At 44.2% G+C, this 23,688-nt stretch overlaps 2 protein-coding genes across 2 annotated transcripts in view; one reads left to right on the top strand and one right to left on the bottom strand.

Annotated features, from left to right (window-relative positions):
* SHC4 (SHC adaptor protein 4) overlaps positions 1-23,688 on the top strand; it is a 139,227-nt gene that overhangs the window by 68,114 nt on the left and 47,425 nt on the right. Inside the window, exons 3-4 of the mRNA XM_062204767.1 lie at positions 4,650-4,713; positions 12,413-12,532. Coding sequence (XP_062060751.1) covers positions 4,650-4,713; positions 12,413-12,532 — 184 coding nt within the window. The remainder of the gene's footprint in view (positions 1-4,649; positions 4,714-12,412; positions 12,533-23,688) is intronic.
* Positions 19,051-20,751, bottom strand: EID1 (EP300 interacting inhibitor of differentiation 1). Its single transcript, XM_062204766.1, has one exon. It carries the CDS (start codon positions 20,672-20,674, stop codon positions 20,099-20,101), a length of 576 nt encoding a protein of 191 aa, XP_062060750.1. The 5' UTR covers positions 20,675-20,751; the 3' UTR covers positions 19,051-20,098.

Genomic DNA, 23,688 nt, shown 5'->3' with positions numbered 1-23,688 from the left:
GAGCAACAAAATACAGAGCAGATCTCTCTTTCCTGGAGTGAAAGATATCAGTAGAGAAAGCAGCACTTGAGAGGTTATTTTTTTTTTTAAGATTTATTTATTTATTTGAAAGAGTTACACAGAGAGAGAGGAGAGGCAGAGACAGAGAGAGAGGTCTTCCATCCGCTGGTTCACTTCCCAATTGGCTGCAACGGCCAGAGCTTTGCCGATCTGAAGCCAGGAGCCAGGAGCTTCTTCCGGGTCTCCCACGCAGGTGCAGGGGTCCAAGAACTTGAGGCATCTTCTACTGCTTTCCCAGGCCATAGCAAAGAGCTGGATTGGAAGTGGCACAACCAGGACTCGAACCGGTGACCATATGGGATGCTGGCACTGCAGGTGGCAGCTTTACCCGCTATGCCACAGTGCTAGCCCCTGAGAGGTTATTTTAAAACTGTGGTTCTTAACACAGGACCATCACCCTCAAGGAGTTCACATAATGTTTCCAGGGTTGGGTTGAGCCCTCTAAAATGGAACAGAAAAGTTTGAATGAAAGGTTTTTTTTTTTTTTTTTTGAGAAAACCCATGGTGTCTGCTAGAATCTCAAATCAAAAAAAAAAAAAAAAAAAAAAAGACTTAATTTAAGAAAGCAAGCTTATAAGCACACACTTTGCTTTTCAGCAGACTTGTGAATCCTTCCATAGATGTTGAGGCTGCTCTGTGAAGGCACAGGTGCCTTTACCTGGCTGTCAAGTTCTCTATGAGTCTGTGAGGGCACGCAGGTGCTTGCTGGGAGATGACGGCTCGTGATGACAGCCGATGTCCAGTGGCTCTTTCCTGCTAACATTTTCCCATGTTGACGCCTGCCTTTTTGTCTTTTTCCAGGTAGTTCCCCATAGACACGGTGGTGTAGAGATTGGCTAAAAAGTAGCCCCTCACTCTGCTGGGGAAGTGGTCAGGGGAAAGACAACCAGCACTGTGCCTCCCCGGTCCCTGGAGCCCAGGAGTCCTCCCTTTTCACACTCCAGGAAATATGGCTCCTCCCTTGGTGGGTCTGGGTTTTGAAATCCTTGTTTACATTGTTGGTATCTAAACATTTGTAGAATCAGAAACAAGAAACCACAAAACAACACCTCAAACCAAACCACTTTTTATCAGCTCTGTGTCTATCACTATTTGCAGAGAACTAATTTTACATCACTGCTACCAATGGGTTTATGGCTTGCCAATGTCTGCTTTCCCATGAATTTCTATAGGTCTCCTCCCATATTTCATATTTAACTTACAAATAGCAATATTTATTTTGGCATGTCCTATCTCTATATCACAAACTTTGGGGTTGTTTTTTTATTCTAAAATAAGTATTTCTTTTTTTATTTGAAAGGTAGAGTTACAGAAAGAAACGGGTAGAGACAGAAACACGGAGGTCTTCCATCTGCTGGTTCATTCCCCAAATGGCCTCAATGGCTGGGGCTGGGCCAGGCCAAAGTCAGGACCCAGGAGCTTCTTTCTGGTCTCCCACATGGGTGCAGGGCCCCAAGGACTTGGGCCATCCTCTGCTGCCATCCCAGGTGCATTAGCAGGGAGCTGGATTGGAAGTGGAGCAGGCAGGACTCGAACAAGCACCAATATGGGATGCTAGGCATTGCAGGAGGTGGCTTAACTCACTATGCCACAGCACCAGTCCCTTATTTCTTTTATATACTCAATGCTACTTGGCTACAAGCCCCCACCCCCATTAAACACCGATGAATTATTTTACGTTTGTCATCTTTTACCAAATTGCTCTTCGCAGGAAGTGTATTAGGCCTCTGGCAATGGATAAATATTGCTGAAGAAGAATTTTACCCACCCTTCTCAATATTAGATTTTTGTATTTGCCTTTTTGCTACTTTACTGTGAGTGAAGTGTTTTAGAGTTGCTTTCATTTTCAGTTTTAACATTATAATGCGTGTGAAAATTTTCCCATTTTTAAAAATTGAACTCTCTCATTTTATGTGAATTATCTAATCCAGAGTTTGGCAAACTACAACATGTGGGCCAAATCTGGAAAGTGTCTCTAGAAATAAAGTTTTATTGGAACACAGCCATGCTGGTTTTGGTTTATTTACATGTTGTCTAAGGCTGCTTTCTGCTCTACAGTCCCAGAATTGAATAGTTGCAATGGATTTCAATATTTTTTGCACCAAAATAAATTTATCTTTTAATTTCATTTTCCCAAGAACTTTTTGAAGTACTTCTGTATTTACCATCTGGCCTTTATAGAGTTGTTTTTTTTTTTTTTTTGGGGGGGGGCGAGATTTATTTATTTATTTTAAAAGAGTTACAAAGAGAGGAGAGGCAAAGAGAGATTTCCATACTCTGCTTCTCTCCCCAGATGGCCACAACAGTCAGGGCTGGGACAGGCTGAAGCCAGGAGCCAGGAGTTTTATCCATGTCTCCCACATGGGTAGCAGGGGCCCAAACACTTGAGCTATTTTCTGCTGCTTTCCCAGGCCATTAGTATGGAGCTGGATTGGAAGTGGAGCAGCTGGGACTCAAACCAGTGCCCATACAGGGCACCAGTGTTGCAGGCAGTGGTTTTCAACTATGCCACAGTGCAGGACTCTGAAAAAAGTTTTTTGAGACTCTAATCTCATGTCTTGGCTCTTACTCACTCTTGCTCTATCATACCTAACTTAAAAAAAAAAAAGATTTATTTTTTATTTATTTGAAAGGCAGAGTTACAAAGAGAGGAGGACAGACAGAGACAGAAAGAGAGCTTCCATCTGCTGGCTCACTCCCAAAATGGCTGCAACAGCCAGAGCTGTGCCAGGCCAAATCCAGGAGCCCGGAGCTTCTTGCAGCTCTCCCACATGGGTGCAGGGGTCCAAGCACTTGGGCCGTATTCTGCTGCTTTCGCAGGTGGGATAGCAGGGAGTTGGACTGGAAGTGGAACAGCTAGGACTTCAACTCCACTCATATGGGATGCTGGCATCGCAGGCAGAAGCTTAACCTGTTGTGCCACAACGCCAGTCCCAGCTCTGTCACACTTTATACTCTAGCAATATCAAAGTAATTGTAGTATTTTGTAGTACTAAATTAGCAGGGAGCTGGCCATTAGTAGGGAGCTGGATTGGAAGTGGAGCAGCCAAGGCACAAACTGGCGCTCATATGGGATGCTGGTGCAGGTGGCAGCTTAACCTACTACACCACAGCATTAGCCACTGTACTTTTATTTCAAACCATTTACCAAAGCACCCCACCGGCTCTCATGGAGTATTTCTTTTATAAATACTATCAATGCAGCAGGTGCCAGGACTAGTTATTGCTGAAGTATGAAAGTTCAATTTCTGCCAGTTATTTGGGTCTCATCAGTTACTGAGTAATATTCAAACGACGCAAAACATTAATTGAGCAGGAGAGTCCTGCCCTCTGTGTAATACTTCTGTTTGACTACAGAGCACAAAAGTCGGCATATTAGAGAAACAAGAAATCTGAAATTCTGGGAAAATATGCTAAACCAAAGAACCATTCTATTCTTTGGTTGCAGAAAATTAGTCATAAATAAGATAATATCTTGGGAAAGAGTTTCATTCAAGCCAAAAGGAAAAGAAAAAGGAAGAAGGAGTCTGGACTAAAACATGTATGTCTGAAATAATGCCTACAGTCATAGAGTTGAGTAGAACTCTACTCAACTCTCCAACGTTCCCTAGAGAAACACGCTCTGCTCCACGCCATGCAGATTTTTAGTCATGGGTCTACTACGTTCCTCTGCCTGACTGGCCCCTTCCTTTGGGAATCAAAAATACCTCCCAGAAAATATTATCATGAAATGGAATATATTAAAAAGTCGTAGTGCAACGTAGCATGTGTGTGTAAACAGTCCATTAACTTAAACAATCATCTCCGGGGGGTGCGGGAGGAGTTTAGAGATTTCCATTTGCCTTGTGAGAAGTTTAATCCACGTGTGGAAAACCACAAGGCTAAGGTTCAGGTTACGCAGAGTGCAGCTGGGGCAGTGATGAGTGCCTGAGTCCCAGAGACAAGAGCTTTTAGTTAGCACTGGAGAGGAGGGGCCTGGGCCTGCAGCACTTCCATTAAGGAGCACCTACTTCTTTTAGTCGCGCCTCTCTCTCAGGAAGTGCAATGTAGAGCTAAGGGCAGAAAAATGAGCGAGGGAGGAAATTCGATATTGATTTTCTCTTCTTCGGTGAAATGACGTGAAAGCTCAATGGCTCGTAGCAGGAACCTCGTGGATAGCGCTGCATCCGAGACCACCTTGACGTTCAGTGCTCTCCCTGTGCTTTTCAACTTCCGCTGGGCTGTCTGTGATTGTCTGGGGGGCAGAGCTACTCCGGACGTTTTTTTATGCAGAGAGATCTAGCCCCTGCCCCTCCCTGGCGGTTAAAGCTCAACAGCACCAAAAGGCAAATCTGCAAAGTCTAAGGCAGAAAGAGGCGACGAGAGCGGACGGGAGGGCTCCACGCTGTGTGGCAGTCTTGCCCTGCTAGGGTGTTGCTCGCTTTTCCTGGGTTTGAACTTCGGAGAGACGGTGGGCTGAGGGAAGGTGGCTTGCGAGGGACCCGCCATCATGGACGGGTACGTTTTGGTCATAATAATTTCCAACAGGTTTTGAACGCTTCCGGTGTGTAGCCGGTGTGCTAAGTCTTTGTGTGGTTTCTGTTCTGTAGGGAAGCAATAAGTCGCCTGTGTGAAGCTGTTCCTGGGGCAAACGGAGCCATTAAAAAGCGAAAGGTAACTATTGATGTGGTTTTCTTGCTTGATGTTTCCCTAACTATGGCGAAACTAGCATCGCTGATAGTTGGTATTTCCGTCTACCATATGACCCCCGCCTTCATTAGGCGGCGTGCTCTAGAAAGACAGCCTGAACACAGAATGGTGATGACTAGAGACCGAGAAAGATAGGGAGGGTGGATAACAGGTATCGAATCAGAGTGTTCTAGAAGTATTCTAGAAGTTCCTGGTGTTACATAGCATAGTGGGGTGACTGTAGTTCATAATAACCTATTGTATTTGTACAAATAGAAGAGAGGAGCTCCAACCCTGCAGTCATGGAGTAATGTCAAAGAGGGAAAAGGCTGATGACCCTGGTTGGATCAGTACACCCTGAGTGCATGCATCGCAATCTCATTTTGCCAGCTACTCAAGTGCACCTTAGGGAAAGGGTGGAGACGCCAGGTCTTCAGATTCGCAGCCTAGTGCTCTGCTTCTATAACACCCAGCGTCACTTTTGTTATCACTGTTGATTATTTCACACAGAGTTGAACCCAGTGTCACCCGGAGTGACTCAGAGGAGCTGCATGGCCTGGGAAACTGACAAATGGCCTTTGAGTTCTATTAAGGACTCCCCAGTCCCAGTTTCTTTGACAGAACCCATGACCCCAAAGCCACCTCAAGCCTCCTGTTTCTCATAACCTCCATGATGAGAAAGCATCAACTGGATGACCTCAATAAACGTGCTCATCCATTAAAGATTTTCTTATTTCAGAAGAAGAGATTCCACCTCCCAAATTAAAACAAAGCAAACCTAATTAACGTCTGTCCAGAAAGTTTACCTGTAAACAAAAACTGAAATTTCTGAGTTAATTTCCTTTGATAGTCAGCATTTATTGATTATTAGTTAATATATATCAGGGATGCTTCTCAGCCCTTTACATGTTTAATTAAAAATTTTATTTTTTTATTTATGTTATTTGATAGATGAAGAGAATGAGAGAGAGAGAGAGTGCTCCCATCTACTGGTTCACTCCTTAAATACCCTCAACAGCTGGAGCTGGGCCAGGCTGAAATCAGGAGCCTGGAACTCAGTCTGGGTCTTCCATGTGTATGGCAAAGACCCAACTACTTTAGCCATTACCTGATGCCTCCCAGTGTACACACTAGCAGTAAGATGAAATTCAGAACGGAGCTGAGACTAGAACCCGGGTGCTCAGATGTGGGACATGGACATCTTACTTGGTGTTTTTGTTGTTGTTGTTTAAAGATTTATTTATTTGAAAGGTAGAATTACTGAGAGAGAGAGGAATATCTTGCATCTGCTGGTTCACTCCCCAAATGGCCACAACAGCCAGGGCTAGACTAGGCTGAAGCCAGGAGCTTCATCTGGACCTCCCACATGGGTGCAAGGACCTGAGCACTTCGGCCATCTTCTGCTTCCCAGGTGCATTAGCAGGGAGCTGGACTGGAAGTGGAGCAGCCAGGACCAGAACCGGTTCCGATATGGGATGCCGATGCCACAGGCAGCAGCTTTACCCACTGGGGCACAGCTCCGGCCCTTTAACTGGTGTTTTAATCACTAGGCCAAATGCCCACCATTACATTTTTTAAAAGATTTATTGATTTATTTGAAAGGCAGAGACAGAGAGAGAGAGAGAGAGAGAGATAGGCCTTTCATCTGCTGGTTCACTCCCGAAGTGGCAGCAACAGCCAGAGTTGGGCTGATCCGAAGCCAGGAGCCAGGAGTTTCTTCCAGGTCTCCCACATGGGTACAGGGGTCCAAGGACTTGGGCTGTCTTCTACTGCTTTCCCAGGCCATAAGTAGAGAGTTGGATTGGAAGTGGAGCAGCCAGGACTTGAACCGGTGCCCATATGGAATGCTGGCACTGCAGGCATTGGCTTTACTCAATACACCACAGTGCCAGCCCCCACCATTACATTTTTTATATTCTTTTTTTCCAGTTTTTTATTTTATTGTGATAAAATACACATAACATGAAATTTGCCATCTTAGCCATTTCTAAGTATGTAATTCAGTTGTGTTAAGTACATGCATTTCTATTGTTAGAAAACCATTATTGGCTGGCGCCGCGGCTCAATAGGCTAATCCTCCACCTGCGGCGCTGGCACACTGGGTTCTAGTCCCGGTCAGGGCGCCGGATTCTATCCCGGTTGCCCCTCTTCCAGGCTAGCTCTCTGCTGTGGCCCGGGAGTGCAGTGGAGGATAGTCCAAGTGCTTGGGCCCGGCACCTGCATGGGAGGCCAGGAGGAAGCACCTGGCTCCTGGCTTCCGATCAGCACGGTGCGCCGGCCACAGCAGCCACTAGAGGGTGAACCAACAGCAAAGGAAGACCTTTCTCTCTGTCTCTCTCTCACTGTCTACTCTGCCTGTCAAAAAAAAAAAAAAAAAAAAAAAAAGAAAACCATTATCTCCATCCACCTCCAGAATTCTTTACATTTTGCAAAGTGAAACTCTATATGCATTGAACAATGATACCTCATTCTCTTCTCTCCCCAACTTCTAGCAACCATCATTTTACTTTATGTATGGTTGACATTGTGGTGTACTGGATTAAGCCAGTATCCCATATGGGCACTGGTTCGAGTCCTGGCTACTGCACTTCTGATCAACTTTCCTGCTGATGTGCATGGGAAAACAGCAAAGGATGGCCCAAGTGCTTGGGCCCCTGCACCCATGTGGGAGACCTAGAAGGAGCTCCAGGCTCCTGACTACAGCCTGGCCCAGCCTTCTTTAGTGTAGCCATTGCCTTTCAAATAACTAAAAAATCATTTTTTTTAAAAAAGAATCATTTTAATTTATGTAAGTGGAACCATGCAGTGTTTGCCCTTTTGTGACTGTATTATTTCACTTAACATAATGTCCTCAAGGTTCATCCATACTGTGGCATATGTCAGAATTCTCTCCCGTTTTTAGACTGAATAATATTGCATAATGTATATATACCACATTTTGCCTATCTATCTATCTGCTGATGGACACGGGTTGCTTCTACATGTTGCTATTGCAAATAATTCTGCCATGAGTATGGTTACAAATATCTCGTCAAGGCCCTGCTTTCAACTGTTTGGGGTATACAGGGACACTTTAAAAAGTTCATGGAAAAATTAAATCAAAAGATAAGTTTATTTTGGTGTAGAAAATTTTGAAGTCATGTATACAGAAGGTCTTCAAAAAGTTCATGGAAAACATACATACTGAGAAAAAACTTTGCATGGATTAAACTTATCTTTTAATTTGATTTTCTTTTTTTAAAAAAGATTTATTCATTTATTTGTAAAGCAGAGTTACAGAAAGGCAGAGGCAGAGAGACAGATTTATTCCATCTGCTCATCCACTCCCCAAGTGGCTACAACAGCCAGGGCAGGGCCAGGCCAAAGCCAGGAGCCAGGAGCTTCTTCTGGATCTCCCACATGCGTGTAGAGACCCAAGCACTTGGGCCATCTTCTGCTGCTTTCCCAGGCACATTAGCAGGGAACTGGATTGGAAGTGGAGCCTCTGGGACTCGAACCAGCACCCATATGGGATGCTGACACTGTAGGCAGCAGCTTAAACTGCTACGCCACAATGCTGGCCTCTAATGCAGAGTGATCACTACAGTTTATTAGCACTTCACTGTATACCATGCATTTCCATATACTTTTTTTTTTTTTTTGACAGGCAGAGTGGATAGTGAGAGAGAGACAGAGAGAAAGGTCTTCCTTTTTGCCGTTGGTTCACCCTCCAATGGCCGCTGCGGCCGGCGCATCTCGCTGATCCGAAGCCAGGAGCCAGGTGCTTCTCCTGGTCTCCAATGCGGGTGCAGGGCCCAAGGACTTGGGCCATCCTCCACTGCCTTCCCGGGCCATAGCAGAGAGCTGGCCTGGAAGAGGGGCAACCGGGATAGAATCCGGCACCCCAACCAGGACTAGGACCCGGTGTGTCAGCGCCGCAAGGCGGAGGATTAGTCTGTTAAGCCATGGCGCCGGCCTCCATATACTTTACTACTGAAAATCTTCTAAGCCCATGGCAGGAGTGAGAGGCTGGAAGTGATGTTGTTATTCCCATATTGTAAATAAAGACATTGAGAGTGTCCCTGGGCTTGTTAGTAGCTCACCTGGGACTTGATCCAAGTTGCCAATCTTGTATGTTTTCTACTCTGCTGTACCTCCCTGAAGTTCATGTGCTTTCTGTTCGTTTAGGTCATTTCTTTTCTTTTCTTTTTTTTTTTTTTTTTTTTTTTTTGACAGGCAGAGTGGACAGTGAGAGAGAGACAGAGAAAGGTCTTCCTTTGCCATTGGTTCACCCTTCAATGGCCGCTGCGGCCGGCACACCACACTGATCCGAAGGCAGGAGCTAGGTGCTTCTCCTGGTCTCCCATGGGGTGTAGGGCTCAAGCACTTGGGCCATCCTCCACTGCCTTCCCGGGCCATAGCAGAGAGCTGGCCTGGAAGAGGGGCAACCAGGACAGAATCCGGCGCCCCGACTGGGACTAGAACCCAGTGTGCCAGCGCCGCAGGTGGAGGATTAGCCTATTGAGTCTTGGCGCCAGCCCTAGGTCATTTCTAATGATGAAATGAAAGACTTTGTCTCCTGGATAATAAATGTATTTTGGGCAATTCTCAAAATTATGATATATGTAAAAGTTCATTACAGGGGCCAGCGCTGTGGCATAGTGGGTAAAGCTGCTGCCTGCAGTGCCGGCATCCCATATGGACACTGGTTAAAGTCCCAGCTGCTCCACTTCTGATCCAGCTCTCTGCTATGGCCTGGGAAAGCAGTAGAGGATGGCCCAAGTCTTTGGGCCCCTGCACCCACATGGGAGACCCAGAAGAAGCTCCTGGCTCCTGGCTTCGGATTGGCACAGCTCTGGCCATTGCAGCCATTTGGGAAGTGAACCAACAGAGGGAAGACCTTTCTCTCTGTCTCTGTCTCTGTCTCTGTCTCTTTCTCTCTCTCACTGTAACTCTACCTGTCAAATAAATAAATAAAAATCTTTAAAAAAAAGTTCATTACAAAAAAAAAGTATTTTTCATGTGTGAGATAATATTATTATCTTTTTTTTGAAATTTCATCTGCTCAAGCATGAAGGCCATTTTTTTAGAAAACTTTTATTTAATAAATACAAATTTTGAAAGTACAACTTTTGGATTATAGTGGCTTTTCCCCCCATAATCACCCTCCCACCCTCAAACCATCCCATCTCTTACTCCCTCTCCCATCCCATTTTTAATTAAGATTCATTTTTAATTATCTTTATATACAGAAGATCAATTTAGTATATACTAAGTAAAGATTTGAGCAGTTTGCACCCACACAGACACACAAAGTATAAAGTACTGTTTGAAGATTAGTTTTGCCGTTAATTCTCATAGTACAACACATTAAGGACAGAGATCCTACATGGGGAGTAAGTGCACAGTGACTCTGTTATTGATTTAACAATTTACACTCTTATTTATGATGTCAGTAATCACCCGAGGCTCTTGTCATAAGCTGCCAAGGCTATGGAAGTCTCTTGAGTTCACAAACTCTGAACTTACTTAGACAAGGCCGTAATCAAAGTAGAAATTCTCTCCTCCCTTCAGAGAAAGGTACATCCTAATTTGATGGCCCTTTCTTTCCACTGGGATCTCACTCACAATAATTTAACAGTATAATGTGGTTCCATAAGAAGTCAAGCAAGAGTAACATACAAGTAAAACTGTGAAAGAAAGAAATTATGTTTTCATTGATTGTGTCAAAGTATTGATCCAAATATTGAAGAAGCACTAATTTTCTATCTCCTGCTGGCTCACTTTCCAGTTGATGATTTTAATACTTAATCTAAACATCTAACATAGTATTGAAATCTCTCACATCATTTCTTAGACTCTTAGTATTGGAAAGGCCCAAAATAATAAGGATGCTGCTGCTGCCTCTTTTTTTTCTTCTGATTTTGCTTGTTGATTTTTTTAAAAAAATTGTATTTGTTATATAAGTTTCATGTATTTAATTTTTACAGACCTAGCAACATGGTGATAATTCCCCCCTGCCCTCCCTCCGGCCCACCCGCCAACCATTCTTAGCTCTGCTGCATCCAGCCTAGCACTGTGCTAAATGCTCTCTGCTTATTATCTAATTCAGTCTTCACAACAGTCTTTATATGGTGGTTTTTGTTTTTCTCACTTTTTTTAAGATTGATTTATTTATTATTTGAAAGGCAGAGTTACAGAGAGGCAGAGGCAGAGAGAGAGAGAGAGAACGAAAGAAAATCTTCCATCTGCTGGTTCACTCCCCAGATGGCCACAATAGCCAGAGCTATGCCCATCCAAAGCCAGGAACCAGGAGCTTCCTCCGGGTCTCCCACATGGGTGCAGAGGCCCAAGGACCTAGGCCATGTTCTACTGCTTTCCCAGGCCATAGCAGAGAGCTGGATTGGAAGTGGAGCAGCCGGGTCTCAAACCTGTGCCCATAGAGGATGCCAACACTGTAGGCGGTGGCTTTACCTGCTACTCCACAGAGCTGGCCCCTTTCTCACTTTTTAGACAAAGGAAATTGAGGCTTTGAAACATTATTTGTCTAAGGCCATAGAGCTGTTAAGGCGCCCTTCTGCCTGAGAAAATTGGCCAGCCCAACCTCTCACCTCTCTGTTCAGATTTCTTTGCCCACTTATGAACCCAATGCGTTTATAATCCCTGGGCAACCCCTACTCTCCTGTTTCTTCACCGAGGCCCCAGGCCTGTCTGTGAGAAGTGCCTGGCCCAGTATTTCAACTTTTGTCAAAAACATGTCCCGGGGCAGGCATTTGGCATGACAGTTAACACACAGGTTGAGATACCCATGTCCCACTTTAGAATGCTTGGTTTCCATCCCTGGATCCAGTCCTGATTCCAGGTTCCTGCTAATGCACATCCTGGGGGAGGCATCAAGTGATGACTCAAGTAACCAACTGGGGTCCTGCCACCATGTGTGAGACCCAGACTGATCTAGCTATTGGTTTCAGCCTGGCCCAGTCCCAGCTGTTGTGGGCATCTGGGAGTGAGCTACTAGCTGAAATACTGCTCTCTCTACCTCTCAAACAAAAACAAAGCAAGAAAAAAAAAAAAAAAAAGCGTTCCTTTCCTGAGGACCTCCCTCTACATTTCTGTTAGTTAATTCTGGTAAACTGTCCTTATTAATGAGTTGCTGTAGAATGGGGTAATCCCTTCCCAGTGATGTTTGTTCATTTTAACAACAGGGACTTTCTGGAAACAATGGTTCAACCTTAAAGAATGGTGGGTAGTTGTCTGAAGGTGAAGAAGAGACTGGTAGAGAGGCCTTTAAACTCCAGCCAAGGGAAAGAGTAGGCAGAGACAGGGATGGCTTCCATGAAGGAAGCACCTGGGAACTGTCAATGCCTTCAATGGCATTAGACTGAAGAAATTATCAAGTTTCTTTTTTTGTTTCTTGGATTTGTGATGTTGAAAGGACTTAAGAGTTCAGCCAGTCTAAGCTCTCACAGGAATTCATTTATATAAAGCAGGCCCACGCTCTCAACACCTGGGGAGGTGCAACTGTAGGAGACAGGTTCTGAGAGCTCATATGTCACCATGTACTAAAAAATACCCTGCATTTCTGTTTCAAAACAAAAATCATTTGATTTATGGAAAGTAAAATACAGAGGAAGAGTATGGGCTTTGATCCATTGTTAACGTTACAAAAATTATAACTTACAGTGTTGTTTTGTTATTTGTAAAGCCCCCAGTGAAGTTCCTGTCAACAGTTCTTGGCAAAAGTAATCTTCAGTTTTCGGGAACGAATATAAAACTGACCATCTCAACATGCAGCCTCACACTGATGAATCTTGACAATCAACAGGTAAGAGTGAGAATGTCACTTATGGTTTAAAAAGCATTTGTTCTTCTGGCGAAGCCTGAAGATAATAGAGAATAGGGTTTCAGACAACTTGCCTACAATTTAATAAGGCACAAGAGAAAAAAATCTACACACGATTTACGCATAACAGTAATTAGAATGACATCATTACTAGTCCATCATTATCTGTCTATATACTTGCCTCTATCTAATTGGGACTGGTATGAAGAACTAAGGTGCAAAGAACGTGGTCAATATCATTTGGCAACTAATATCCTTGATTTGGTCATTGATGAGTCCCTGCCAACCCTCTGCACAGAAAAAGCAACTCCATTGTCAGAAACCAGCAGCCTATGGGTTGGGCGGAAGTGCGGAAGAGGGACAAGAGGAAAATTGAAGCGAGGGTTCATGTTCTGGCTAACTGAAGTTTTAACAGAAGATGTTTTCTTCTAGCTCTTATCAAAAAGCTTTCTAAAACATTACTGTATGAACACAGTTTTTCTTCTTTCATGTTTATGATACCATGGTGTGCCTGAGTTTTCACTGTGAACCTCACTTCTCACAGAACAGCATCGCTGAGGCAAATGTAAAAGATAGACCGACAGTGGGCTACAAGTGTACGAAACTAGGACTTTCTGACTTGCTTCTAAGCTGTTAAGCTTCCTTATATCACGTTTCTATGTTGTTGTTAGAGTCTGATTTTTCTCATTGTCTAACATGTAGACATTTGAGGTTCTTAATATTTAAGATTTTGCCAAATGGATGGTTGTTTATCAAGGATTCATGGGAGGTTTCATGTGTGCTTGGTGATGATAAACATCAGAAGGTTTTAACGTGTACAGGTTGAAATACTTGCCTTGCGGCCGGCGCCGTGGCTCAACAGGCTAATCCTCCGCCTTGCAGCGCCGGCACACCGGGTTCTAGTCCCGGTCGGGGCACCGATCCTGTCCCGGTTGCCCCTCTTCCAGGCCAGCTCTCTGCTGTGGCCAGGGAGTGCAGTGGAGGATGGCCCAAGTGTTTGGGCCCTGCATCCCATGGGAGACCAGGAGAAGCACCTGGCTCCTGCCATCGGATCAGCGCGGTGCGCCGGCCGCAGCGCGCTACCGCGGCGGCCATTGGAGGGTGAACCAACGGCAAAAGGAAGACCTTTCTCTCTGTCTCTCTCTCTCTCTCTCTCTGTCCACTCTGCCTGTCAAAAATAATTAAAAAAAAAAAAAAAAAAGAAATACTTGCCTTGCCACTTACCATCAAGTTCCCCCACCACTCTGAACTTGAGGGTTCCTCATCAATGAAATGAGGAACACAGTGTTTATTCATAGGCTATCTCAGAGGATGGATTTAATAAGGATCTCATAGGACTATTTGGACGATTAAATGAGATAATGGATATAAATCCCTTAACACAGTGCCAGTCACATTGTACCCATTTTTGTTATTATTTACTCACCCATTTCTTTTTCAAGGGTCTTTTCATATTTTAAGTACTTACCAGTGAAAGAATAATTTCATTTATAAAATTGTTAGTAGCTTAAAAATATAGGTATTGAGGGCAGCTTTATTCTCTAAATTCAAAAAGGAATAAAATATATTGCTTATGGCTGGTGCCATGGCTCACTTGGCTAATCCTCTGCCTGCTGCACCGGCACCCTGGGTTCTAGTCCTGGTCGGGGTGCAGGATTCTGTCACGGTTGCCCCTCTTCCAGTCCAGCTGTCTGCTGTGGCCCAGGAGTGCAGTGGAGGATGGCCCAAGTGCTTGGGCCCTGCACCTGCATGGGAGACCAGGGGGAAGTACCTGGCTCCTGGCTTTGGATCGGTGCAGCACGCCGGCCGTAGCAGCCATTTGGGGAGTGAACCAACGGAAGGAAGACCTTTCTCTGTCTCTGTCTCTCTCTCTAACTCTGCCTGTCAAAATTAATTAATTATATTGCTTATACAATGGGATAAAACATCTCAGAGGAAAATAATTAATATGAAACAGTTCAAAATAGATTCCTGGGTTTTTAGTGATTTCTCAAGAGAGGTGACCACATTGGTATGATAACAGCATAACATTCTTGGCTTGTACTTGGAAGAGGCAACACAACTAGGTTGAAGGGGAAACACTCATTGCTTTGACCCCAAGACATATCTAGATGTATTTTTTTCTTAGTTTTCACTTTCGTGTGGTAGCATAGATGCTCAATGCTTTTAGTCATGAGATCTCACTGAATACAGGAGCCCTTGAATTACCTTAGGGGTTTGTAAGGAAGGAGTAGGCAAACCTGAAGCCATCACAGAGACACCTTATGTGCAGATTCAAATAATCATTTTTCAAAACAGCCCTTTTGACTGGGAATGGGAGAGGGAGGAGGAGGAGAGGTAGGAGGGTGGGTACGGTGGGAAGAATCACTATATTCCTAAAGAAGTTTGTGTTCTTCAAAAGGTTTCTTTGGGAAATAAATAAATAAATAAAACGGCCCTTTCCATGGGGCTCCACAAATGAAAGGGGAATTGACAAAGAATAAGGTTGTAGTGTATCAGCAGACTTCAAATATTCATGGAAAATGGAATTAAAAGATGTTTATTTTGGTACAGAAATTATTTTGAAATCTAGTTTTTTCATAGCACTTGTACACATTTTCCATTGATTTTTGTAGATCTCTCATATGCAAAATTTCAAAAACTTTCTCTGAACCAAAATCATCTTTTAATTCCGCTTTCCATGAGCTTTTTGAAGTATCCCTGTGTATGGTTTATTCTCAGCCTCTCCCCTCTACTGCCGTTCTTCAGGTCACAGCAGTTAATGTCTGCAGTCTTTCAGGCAAAGCAGAGATGGGGATAATGGGAATGTATGGCTTCCACTGCCAGCAGCTATAGCAATGATGAGCTTTGACAGTTACAGTTTTCCTGCAGTGGTGGCATCAACAGGGTTGTGGTCAGACCATTGCTGCAATGAGACCCACGTTGATCTCAGACCCAGGGGCTGATTTTTAATAATTATATTGTGCTATTTTACAAGCCTGGAGGAAATGGCTGGGGGGTGAGGTGGGGGACAGATGTGCCACCGTGGATGATGCTTCAATTCAAGCAGCTTTATATACCCCATAAAAAGAGCAACTAAAATGTTCAGAGGATGAAGGCAATGGAGAAAATAGACTTTTTGGAGGAAACACGAGACAAAAGAAAGCTGCCCCTGTAAGTTCCAAAATAAATACAGAGAAAACTGCCTCCTCCGCCCCTGACTTCTAACCTCGTCTTTGGACCAAAATCATAAAAGAATTAAAGTTGATGGATGTATTTCTCATAGATGGCAGCACTTTTTGGGTCAGATGGTTCAGATTTATCCTCAGTCATTAAGAACATTAATGTAATGATTTATTCTCAGGTAATTTTTCATAGACCCTCAGAGGCAAAAAATCAAATCATATTAAACAAAAAAAGCTTGTAATTTAAGAAGTTAACCACATTTTGGGGTATGAAAATACATCTTGGAAAGGCCAATGATATGTGTCTATATATTCCTGGTTTTAAACATCAGTCAGCAGTTTACTGACATTTTCATGTAGCAGACTGCCTTACCCATCGGGGGTGCATTTCAAGACACCCCTCTGGATGCCTGAAACCATGGATAGTGCTACATTCCGTACATGTTTTGTTCTAAGTGTAGGTCTCTGCAACCTCAGTGTATGATTTTTCTTAAGTCAAAAACGTTCACTTTTTCACTTAAAAGAAGCATTTTCCGGACCTGGTGCCGTGGCGCACTAGCTTAATCCTCCGCCTGCGGCACCGGCATCCCATATGGGCACCAGGTTCTAGTCCTGGCTGTTCCTCTTCCAGTCCAGCTCTCTGCTGTGGCCCGGGAGGGCAGTGGAGGATGGCCCAAGTGCTTAGGCCCCTGCACCCGCATGGGAGACCAGGAGAAAGCACTTGGCTCCTGGCTTCGGATTGGCATAGCTCAATGGCCATTGTGGCCATTTGGGGGGTGAACCATCAGATGGAAGACCTTTCTCTCAAAAAAACAAAAAACCATTTTCCACATTCTCTTTGGCATATCTGAATTGCCAGCATCACTACTCTTGTTTTAAAATTTTTTTGCCTATTTATTTATTTGAAAGTCAGAGTTACACAGAGAGAGGAGAGGCAGATAGAGAGAGATCTTCCATCACTGTTTCACTCCCCAGTTGGCCGCAACGGCTGATCCAAAGCCAAGAGCCAGGAGCTTCTTCCAGGTCTCCCACGCAGGTGCAGGGGCCCAAGTCCTTGGACCATCTTGTACTGCTTTCCCAGGCCATAGCAGAGAGCTGGATCAGAAGTGGAGCAGCCGGGTCTCGAACTAGCACCCATATGGGATGCTGGTGCTTCAGGCCAAGACGTTAACCTGATGCACCACAGTGCCAGCCCCACTACTTTTTAGTCTCAGTAAAAATAAGGGTTACTTGAACGCAAGCACTGAGATACTGCAGCAGGCTCTGACAACTGAGATGGCTAGAGTGACTATTGGTGGGGAGAGTAAATGTTGGACAAAGGGATGATTCACATCCCATTTAGGACAAAGAATAGCACGAAATTTCATTCTGTTATTCAGAACAGTGTACAATTCAAAATGTATGAATTGTTGGCTTCTGTAAATTTTCTATTTGATTTTTTTGGATTGTGGTTGAGCCTGAGTCACTGAAATCATGGATGGGGGTACCTTACAGTATTTTAAGGCCTTAAGTGGTAGCTCTAATTCTCTACTCATTTCCACAGCTATCACCATGTGTAACAGCTACTGAGCTATGAGAGGTAATAAAGAGGTATGAAAGTAAAATAGGCAGGAAATGAAGACATCGTTATAGGCAGTATCCTGGGACCAGGCAGGAAATGCAAACTGTCCAAGTATAGGAAAAACAATGTCGTAAGCACAGGATAAATGGCAAGAGCTACCTGGCCACTGTGTTGGGAAGACAATGCTGGAGACCCTGGCAGACAGAATACCTTCCCCATGTAATGGTGATTTAGGTGCCCTCTGACACGTAGGACTACATGTCAAAAGTTGTCAGATCTACTTTTGTTTGAAAAAAAAAGTGAACATTTGGGGTTTGGGCTGTTATTTCTGGAGGAAGACGTTCGTCTCTCAAAATTGTAAGTATGAGGCAAAAGAAGAAAATACGCCTATGATCTGAGGACAGCCAACGTGTGATACAGGATCCATGTGAACATTATAATACATATGGACAGATCTTGGCTACTCTCTCCCAATACATTATGTACCCATAAGCTTCTTTAAATTCCCTCACATCCTCCCTCTGCCCTGTTGCAAAATCACTATCAGAATTTCCCTATAATTCCTTTAATTCCCACTAAATGAAGATACAGATCATGTATACCTCCACTTTAATCCCCACGATTTGTAAGGCACATCCAGTAACCCTTAGTTTATGACCCATGCCAGAGAGATTAAGTGTCCCATTGTCCCTACAACAGGACACTTAAGAAAATGTAAATTGAGCAGTAAATATACCACTTAAGGCAACCTAGAAAGTATGTCACTGAAATACCGAATTGAAAATTTGGGAGTTGTGGACTAAGTACTTTACCAGTAACTGAGCTAATTGGTGCAGCCGAAATTCAAATGTTTTCAAAATGTTAGAAAATGTTAGGATTTTCTATCTTTAGTAAGTAAGAACTATTAATCTTAGTGGTCTCGGCTTACCTCTGTTTTTAAGACCTACTAACCAAGCATCAACCAGCTGCAGAGCCCAGGTTTTCCAAGAGAGTCTTCAAACTTAACAAGGAATGGTTTTCCCTCCCTTTTATTCCCTGAAAGAAACAAGCACCACCTATTTGCAGACCTTAGTTTTTTTTCTGAGCCTGCTTTCCTGGCATCTTTACCTGGAGGAAATGCAACTGACCATTTCCTGTGTGCTGGCATCCTCCCCCCCTAGAGCACTTGAAATTTAAATTGCAGATAGGATTAACTATCCACCTAGGTATTCATGTGATTCCAAGGACAAGCCATGTGAGACATCTGGAAGAAGCGAGGTAGGGGAGAAGCAGTATGATGAGGATGTTTTGGTAGTAACTTTTACTGTTTTTCTTTCCACTCTACCTCATGCCCCCAAGCTAATGTTTGAACAATTTTAATCATTGTTACTTCATACAGTCCTGTATTTAATAGGATACAGCTGCTACCCAACACCACCACCACCCAGCAAAACAGGAGTACTATAAACCAAGTGAGGTTCTGAATCGTCCTGTTGTATTAAATGTATCCTTGACTGCCATAATGGAGCCTCTGGAACCATCTTATTGATCATGATAAAACCTGATATACTCATTTTGCTTGGCACAGCCTTCTGATGTAATTATTACTCCCACATAGAGCGTGTAAGCATCTTAACTATGGCTCAGATGGGTTTTCCTAAGTTGATAAGTTCTGTGGGCAATATTTATTTACTAAGTTGAACTTCCAGAAGTTAATCTGTAAATCAGGTATTAGAAGCTGGGTTCTTTTCTCTTAATATAAAAAGGATGTATACAATACGATTAGCCAGACAAAATACACAGAACAAAAAGTTTTATTAACGCTAATGCTGGTGTGTAACAAGTTAACAGGTTTAATTAGAGGAGGAGACAGAGGGAAACTTCAGATACTGGGCTGGATTTCTGGGCAGATTAAAACCTTTAAAGGTCTACAGTACAATTGTTCATGAAACGTTTTTAGATATAGGGCTTTTACTTGACACTTTTCACTAACAGTTCTTAAAAGTTCAACTAGTCTTTCATCTGTCAAGTTACATCAAAAACAAAATGTCTCCAGTATATGAGGGTGTGAGAAAGTTTTCTTTGTACTTCCATTATGCATTTTTATGTCTACATTTAAAAATTTTTAAAGGTAACCTGAATTTTTGACGTTTCAAAAGAATCATTACAAGGGATTTTCTTGATTTATAGATCACAGTAGCTGTATAAAAAATCAAGATGAATGTACAAACATAATTTCACATGCTCTTGGAAACACATCTTAAGATATAGCATGTGTGATAAGTATTTCTTCTCGAGTTTGTTCATGCTTTTGGATAATGAAGAATACTCAATTTACCCTTACATTTAAAAGTTAGCCTTTGATAACCATGGCGAAAATAGGGCATAAATTGTAACTTTCAAAGTTTTTTACAACAAGCTTTCAGTCCAAATAATCTTGTGGACACTTTTGTTTTTCCTTATATATCATTATCAGTGGGCGCTTACATTGCCAGTTTGTGTTGGTCGTGGATGACTCTTGCAAAACCATCTTTTCAGCCAAACAAATCTGAGAAACGTATTTCCCAGTGCGAGGAAAACGACCTGGATTGCTAACAAAGTCACAAGCCATGGGTATTTCAGGGCATTCTTGAAAACGGACTTGAACAGCCCTGTTCTTCTCTCCTTCTCCGCGGCTGTGCGGTCACCGTCCTATTGTCTTCTATTCCGAAAAAACAAAAACAACTTCTTGTGTTGAAGATCGACTTTTTCACTGGCACAGAACCTATCTGGAAGGAACCCCCAAAGCAAGTGGAATGTCGGGTCCCTCCTCGGGTAGCTCCCTCCTCTCCGGTCAGCATTCAGCTACTCTCTATCGATAATCTCATCGCAACCGAGTTCCTCGGTCAGACGATTGACAACCATGAGAGAGAAGAGCTCTTCAATAAACGCTAACTGGTCGAACGGGGTCTTCTCATAGTGCATCTGAAAGCCGCCATCCAGCGCTGCTGGCCTGGCTCGGGATGTGCCCAGAAACATCTTGTTGGCTTCCTCCAGGGCCGCGGACACCCTGTAGCCCGCGCCGCTCGGCGGCTCCTCTTCCGGATAGTCGTAGTCGTCCTCCCAGTCATCAAATTCCTCGCCTTCGTCCTCGCTCTCCAAGTCCGGGCCCGCGACCTGGCCGGGCTGCTCCCCAGGGCTGCGCCCGGGAGCCAGGCCGCGGCTCCCCGCCATGGGCTGGGCCGCCGCCCCCTCCTCCTCCTCCATCGGGCCTTCCTCTTCGAGCTGTGGCGCGGCCCCGCTGCGGGAGGGACTCGGGGTCGGCTCCCGGCTCCCGCTGCCTACCTCCATCTGCGGAAGGTCCCCCTCGCCCGGCATCACGTCCATCTGCAGGTCGTTGCACTCTTCATACAGCTCCGACAGCTCTGCCATGGCCGACATGGTAGAAACCGCTCAGGTTCTAGCAAAGCGCTTTTAGCAAAACAGCGGCGACGCGGCCGTTGTGCGCGTGCGCACAAGCCTTGCTTTCCGCGGGACTCTGGGCGCATGCGTGGCCCCCAGTGGCCGCCTCCCGCTGGGCGCCCCGCTTTGGCGGGGGGCTCGCCGTTCCCCTGGGGAATGTCGGGGCGGCTCGGAGGACTATGTTTCCACGGATTCAAACCTCACAGCTAGAGACTATGTGTACGAGAGCGTTCCGTGGGCTCTGCTTTGCTGTGCCGCAATACTGCTTAGGATGCTATAAATGGGAGATACCTCCCTAACCACGGTTAACGCCCCTGCTGCTCCTCTTCCTCATCCCCCAGGCAACCGCACCTGCTCCCAGGTTTCATCTGGTCCCTCAGGACTTCTGAATCCACGTCTCCGAACCACACGCAGGCCAACATATTGAGAACTGAGCCGTTCTGCTCTTTTTGTCCCCTAAAATTAAGTTCACAAGTCATATAAGTTGTTATCCTATTTTCAGTTATAGTCAGTGAACATTTGGCCCCATTTTTCTTTCCTAGTAAGTAGCTTTCTCCTACTATCAGCTTGATGTATATTCTTTAAATCATTTTTTTTGCATTTATTTGGATCTTCATGTGGGAAAACACTTTTATTTTTTCTGCATGTTCTATACAACTCTCAGCTTAAAAACGTTTATCAGTATCCTGAAGACCTAGCTCTCTCTGTGTGTATAGGGTATGTCTACTTTAAATATTGTCAAAGTACTCTCCAAAGTTGCTGTAAAAATTTAAGTTCTAGCCAGTAGTATTTGAAAACTCCCCACACCATTTTCACACCCGGTTTTGTTGGCTTTTAACGTTTTATCAATAGTGTATTGTTTAATATTATATATTTTCCATAGTTTTTATTCTTAAAGAAGCCCTATTTGGTATTTCTTTTGTTATTGATTTGTGTCCTCTGAATTCCTTATAAAATCTGTATGTGAATACTTTGTTTTTAAGGTTATAACTGTTCCCCCTGTCTGTCTTAAGAATTAGTTTTATTTAATCAGTTTTAAAGGTTTTTTTTTTTCCTGAATGTCTTTTTATTATGATGGATTTTCCTACTTCACAAAACCAATTTTTATCTTCCTTCTGATTCTTATAGATCTTTTGTTAATCAAACATTTGTGCAATACAAGGAATCTTTAAAAATTGCACGGAGGAAGAGGTGTTAAACTTAGCGGTTAAGACACCAGTGGGGATGCTTTCGCTTGTGTTAGGTTACCTGAGCGCACCGAGGAGGTTCACTGCAGCAGCCGTGTTCTCCCGGAGATGCAGAACCCGTTCTCTGAGATCACGGGAGCAAAGCGACTCTCGGGCTCCAGTTCCTGACTCCAGGTTCTTGCTAGTGCAGATGCTGGGAGGCAGCAATGGTTTCTCAAGTAATCGGGGTCCTGCCACACCTGTGAGACCTGGATTGAGTTCACAGCTCTGACTCTGGGCATTCTGGGAGTATATCAGCTGATGGAAGCTCACTTGCTTTTCCTCTCCCCCTTTCTTGCCCTCCCCCTCTCCTCTCTCCACCTCTCCAATAAATATATTTAAAGATAGTACTTTTTCCTGTTTTTAAATGTTATATACATTAAAAAAGCAGTATGTATTCTTTGTGTCTGGCTTCTTTGCTCTCCAAACATCGTTGCTGTGAATGATAGACCATTTGAGTAGCACAGTGGTCATATTAGGATTGTTTCCAGTTGAGGGCTGTTACAACCAGGGAAGTTTTTGTCTTGAGAATATCTACCATTCCATATAAATACACAGTTCTGTGAGATGTACATTGCTTGGTTGTTGTATAATAGCAGCTCTAGCAGATTCTGCCACACAATTCTGAAATGCAGCACATAGTGCATAGTATTAGTGTTTTAAGTTTTTAAAATGTAATTATTGGGGCTGTCACTGTGGCGTAGAAGGTGAGCCCTCCGCCTGTGGTGCTGGCATCCCATATGGGCGCTGGTTTGAGTTCTGGCTGCTCCACTTCTGATCCAACTCTCTGCTGTGGCCTGGGAAAGCAGTAGAAGATGGCCCAAGTCCTTGGGCCCCTGCACCAATGTGGGAGACCCAGAAGAAGCTCCTGGCTCTTGGCTTTGGATCAGCCCAGCTCCAGCCTTTGAGGCCATCTGGAGAGTGAACCAGCGGATGGAAGACCTCTCTCTCTGCTTCTACCTCTCTGTGTCTCTGCCTTTCAAATAAAATAATCTTTTAAAAAAAAATAATAAAATTTATGTATTGGGACCACCTGAGGTGCCAGCATCCAATGCATGATCCACAGGGGAGGATGACCCAAATCTTGGGCCTCTGCACCCATGTGGGTGATGTGGAGGAAGCTCCTGGCTTCCAATGGGCTGTTGTGGCCATTTAGAGAGTGAGCTAATGGATGGAGGATCTTGCTGTCTCTGCCTCTCTCTCTCTCCCTCTGTAACTCTGCCTTCCAAATAAATAAATAAATAAATAACTTTTAAAAACTACTCTTCATTTTATCTGAAAGACAGAGGCAGGGGGCAGAGTGAGGGACAGAGAGAGATCTTTCGTCCACTGACTCACTTCCCAGATGCCGTCAACAGCCAGGGCTAGGCCAGATTGAAGCCAGAAGCCAGGAATTCATCCAGCCTTCTCACATGGGTGGCAGGGACCCAAGTTCTTGAGGCATTATCTGTTGCCTTCCAGGGTGTGCCTTAGCAGGAAATTGGATCAGAAGCAGAGCAGCCAGGAAAACCAGGCACTCTGATAGGATGTGGGCATCCCGAATGGGAACTTAACCACTTAACCAGAAGTCCACCCGAAGTGTTGATGTTTTAATGAAACTTCAGAACAGTGTGGCAAATACATCTCTGGGATGCTCGTGTCTCATACTGGAAGGTCTGAGTTCAAGTCCTGGCTCTGTGCCCAGTGCTAGCTTTCTGCTAATGTGTATTCTGGAAGATAGCATGGAATGGATGGCTCAAGATGTTGCATCTCTGCCACACACGTGGG

The sequence above is a fragment of the Lepus europaeus genome, chromosome 11 (genome assembly GCF_033115175.1).
Source record: "Lepus europaeus isolate LE1 chromosome 11, mLepTim1.pri, whole genome shotgun sequence".
NCBI classification, from domain to species: Eukaryota; Metazoa; Chordata; class Mammalia; order Lagomorpha; family Leporidae; genus Lepus; species Lepus europaeus.
Note: the sequence above shows the minus strand (reverse complement) of the source record. Positions and strands in the feature narration are given on the sequence as shown.

What these genes read in the sequence shown, in the direction of transcription:
- EID1 (XM_062204766.1), bottom strand. Translation starts at nt 20,674, where the DNA reads ATGTCGGCCATGGCAGAGCTGTCGGAGCTGTATGAAGAGTGCAACGAC.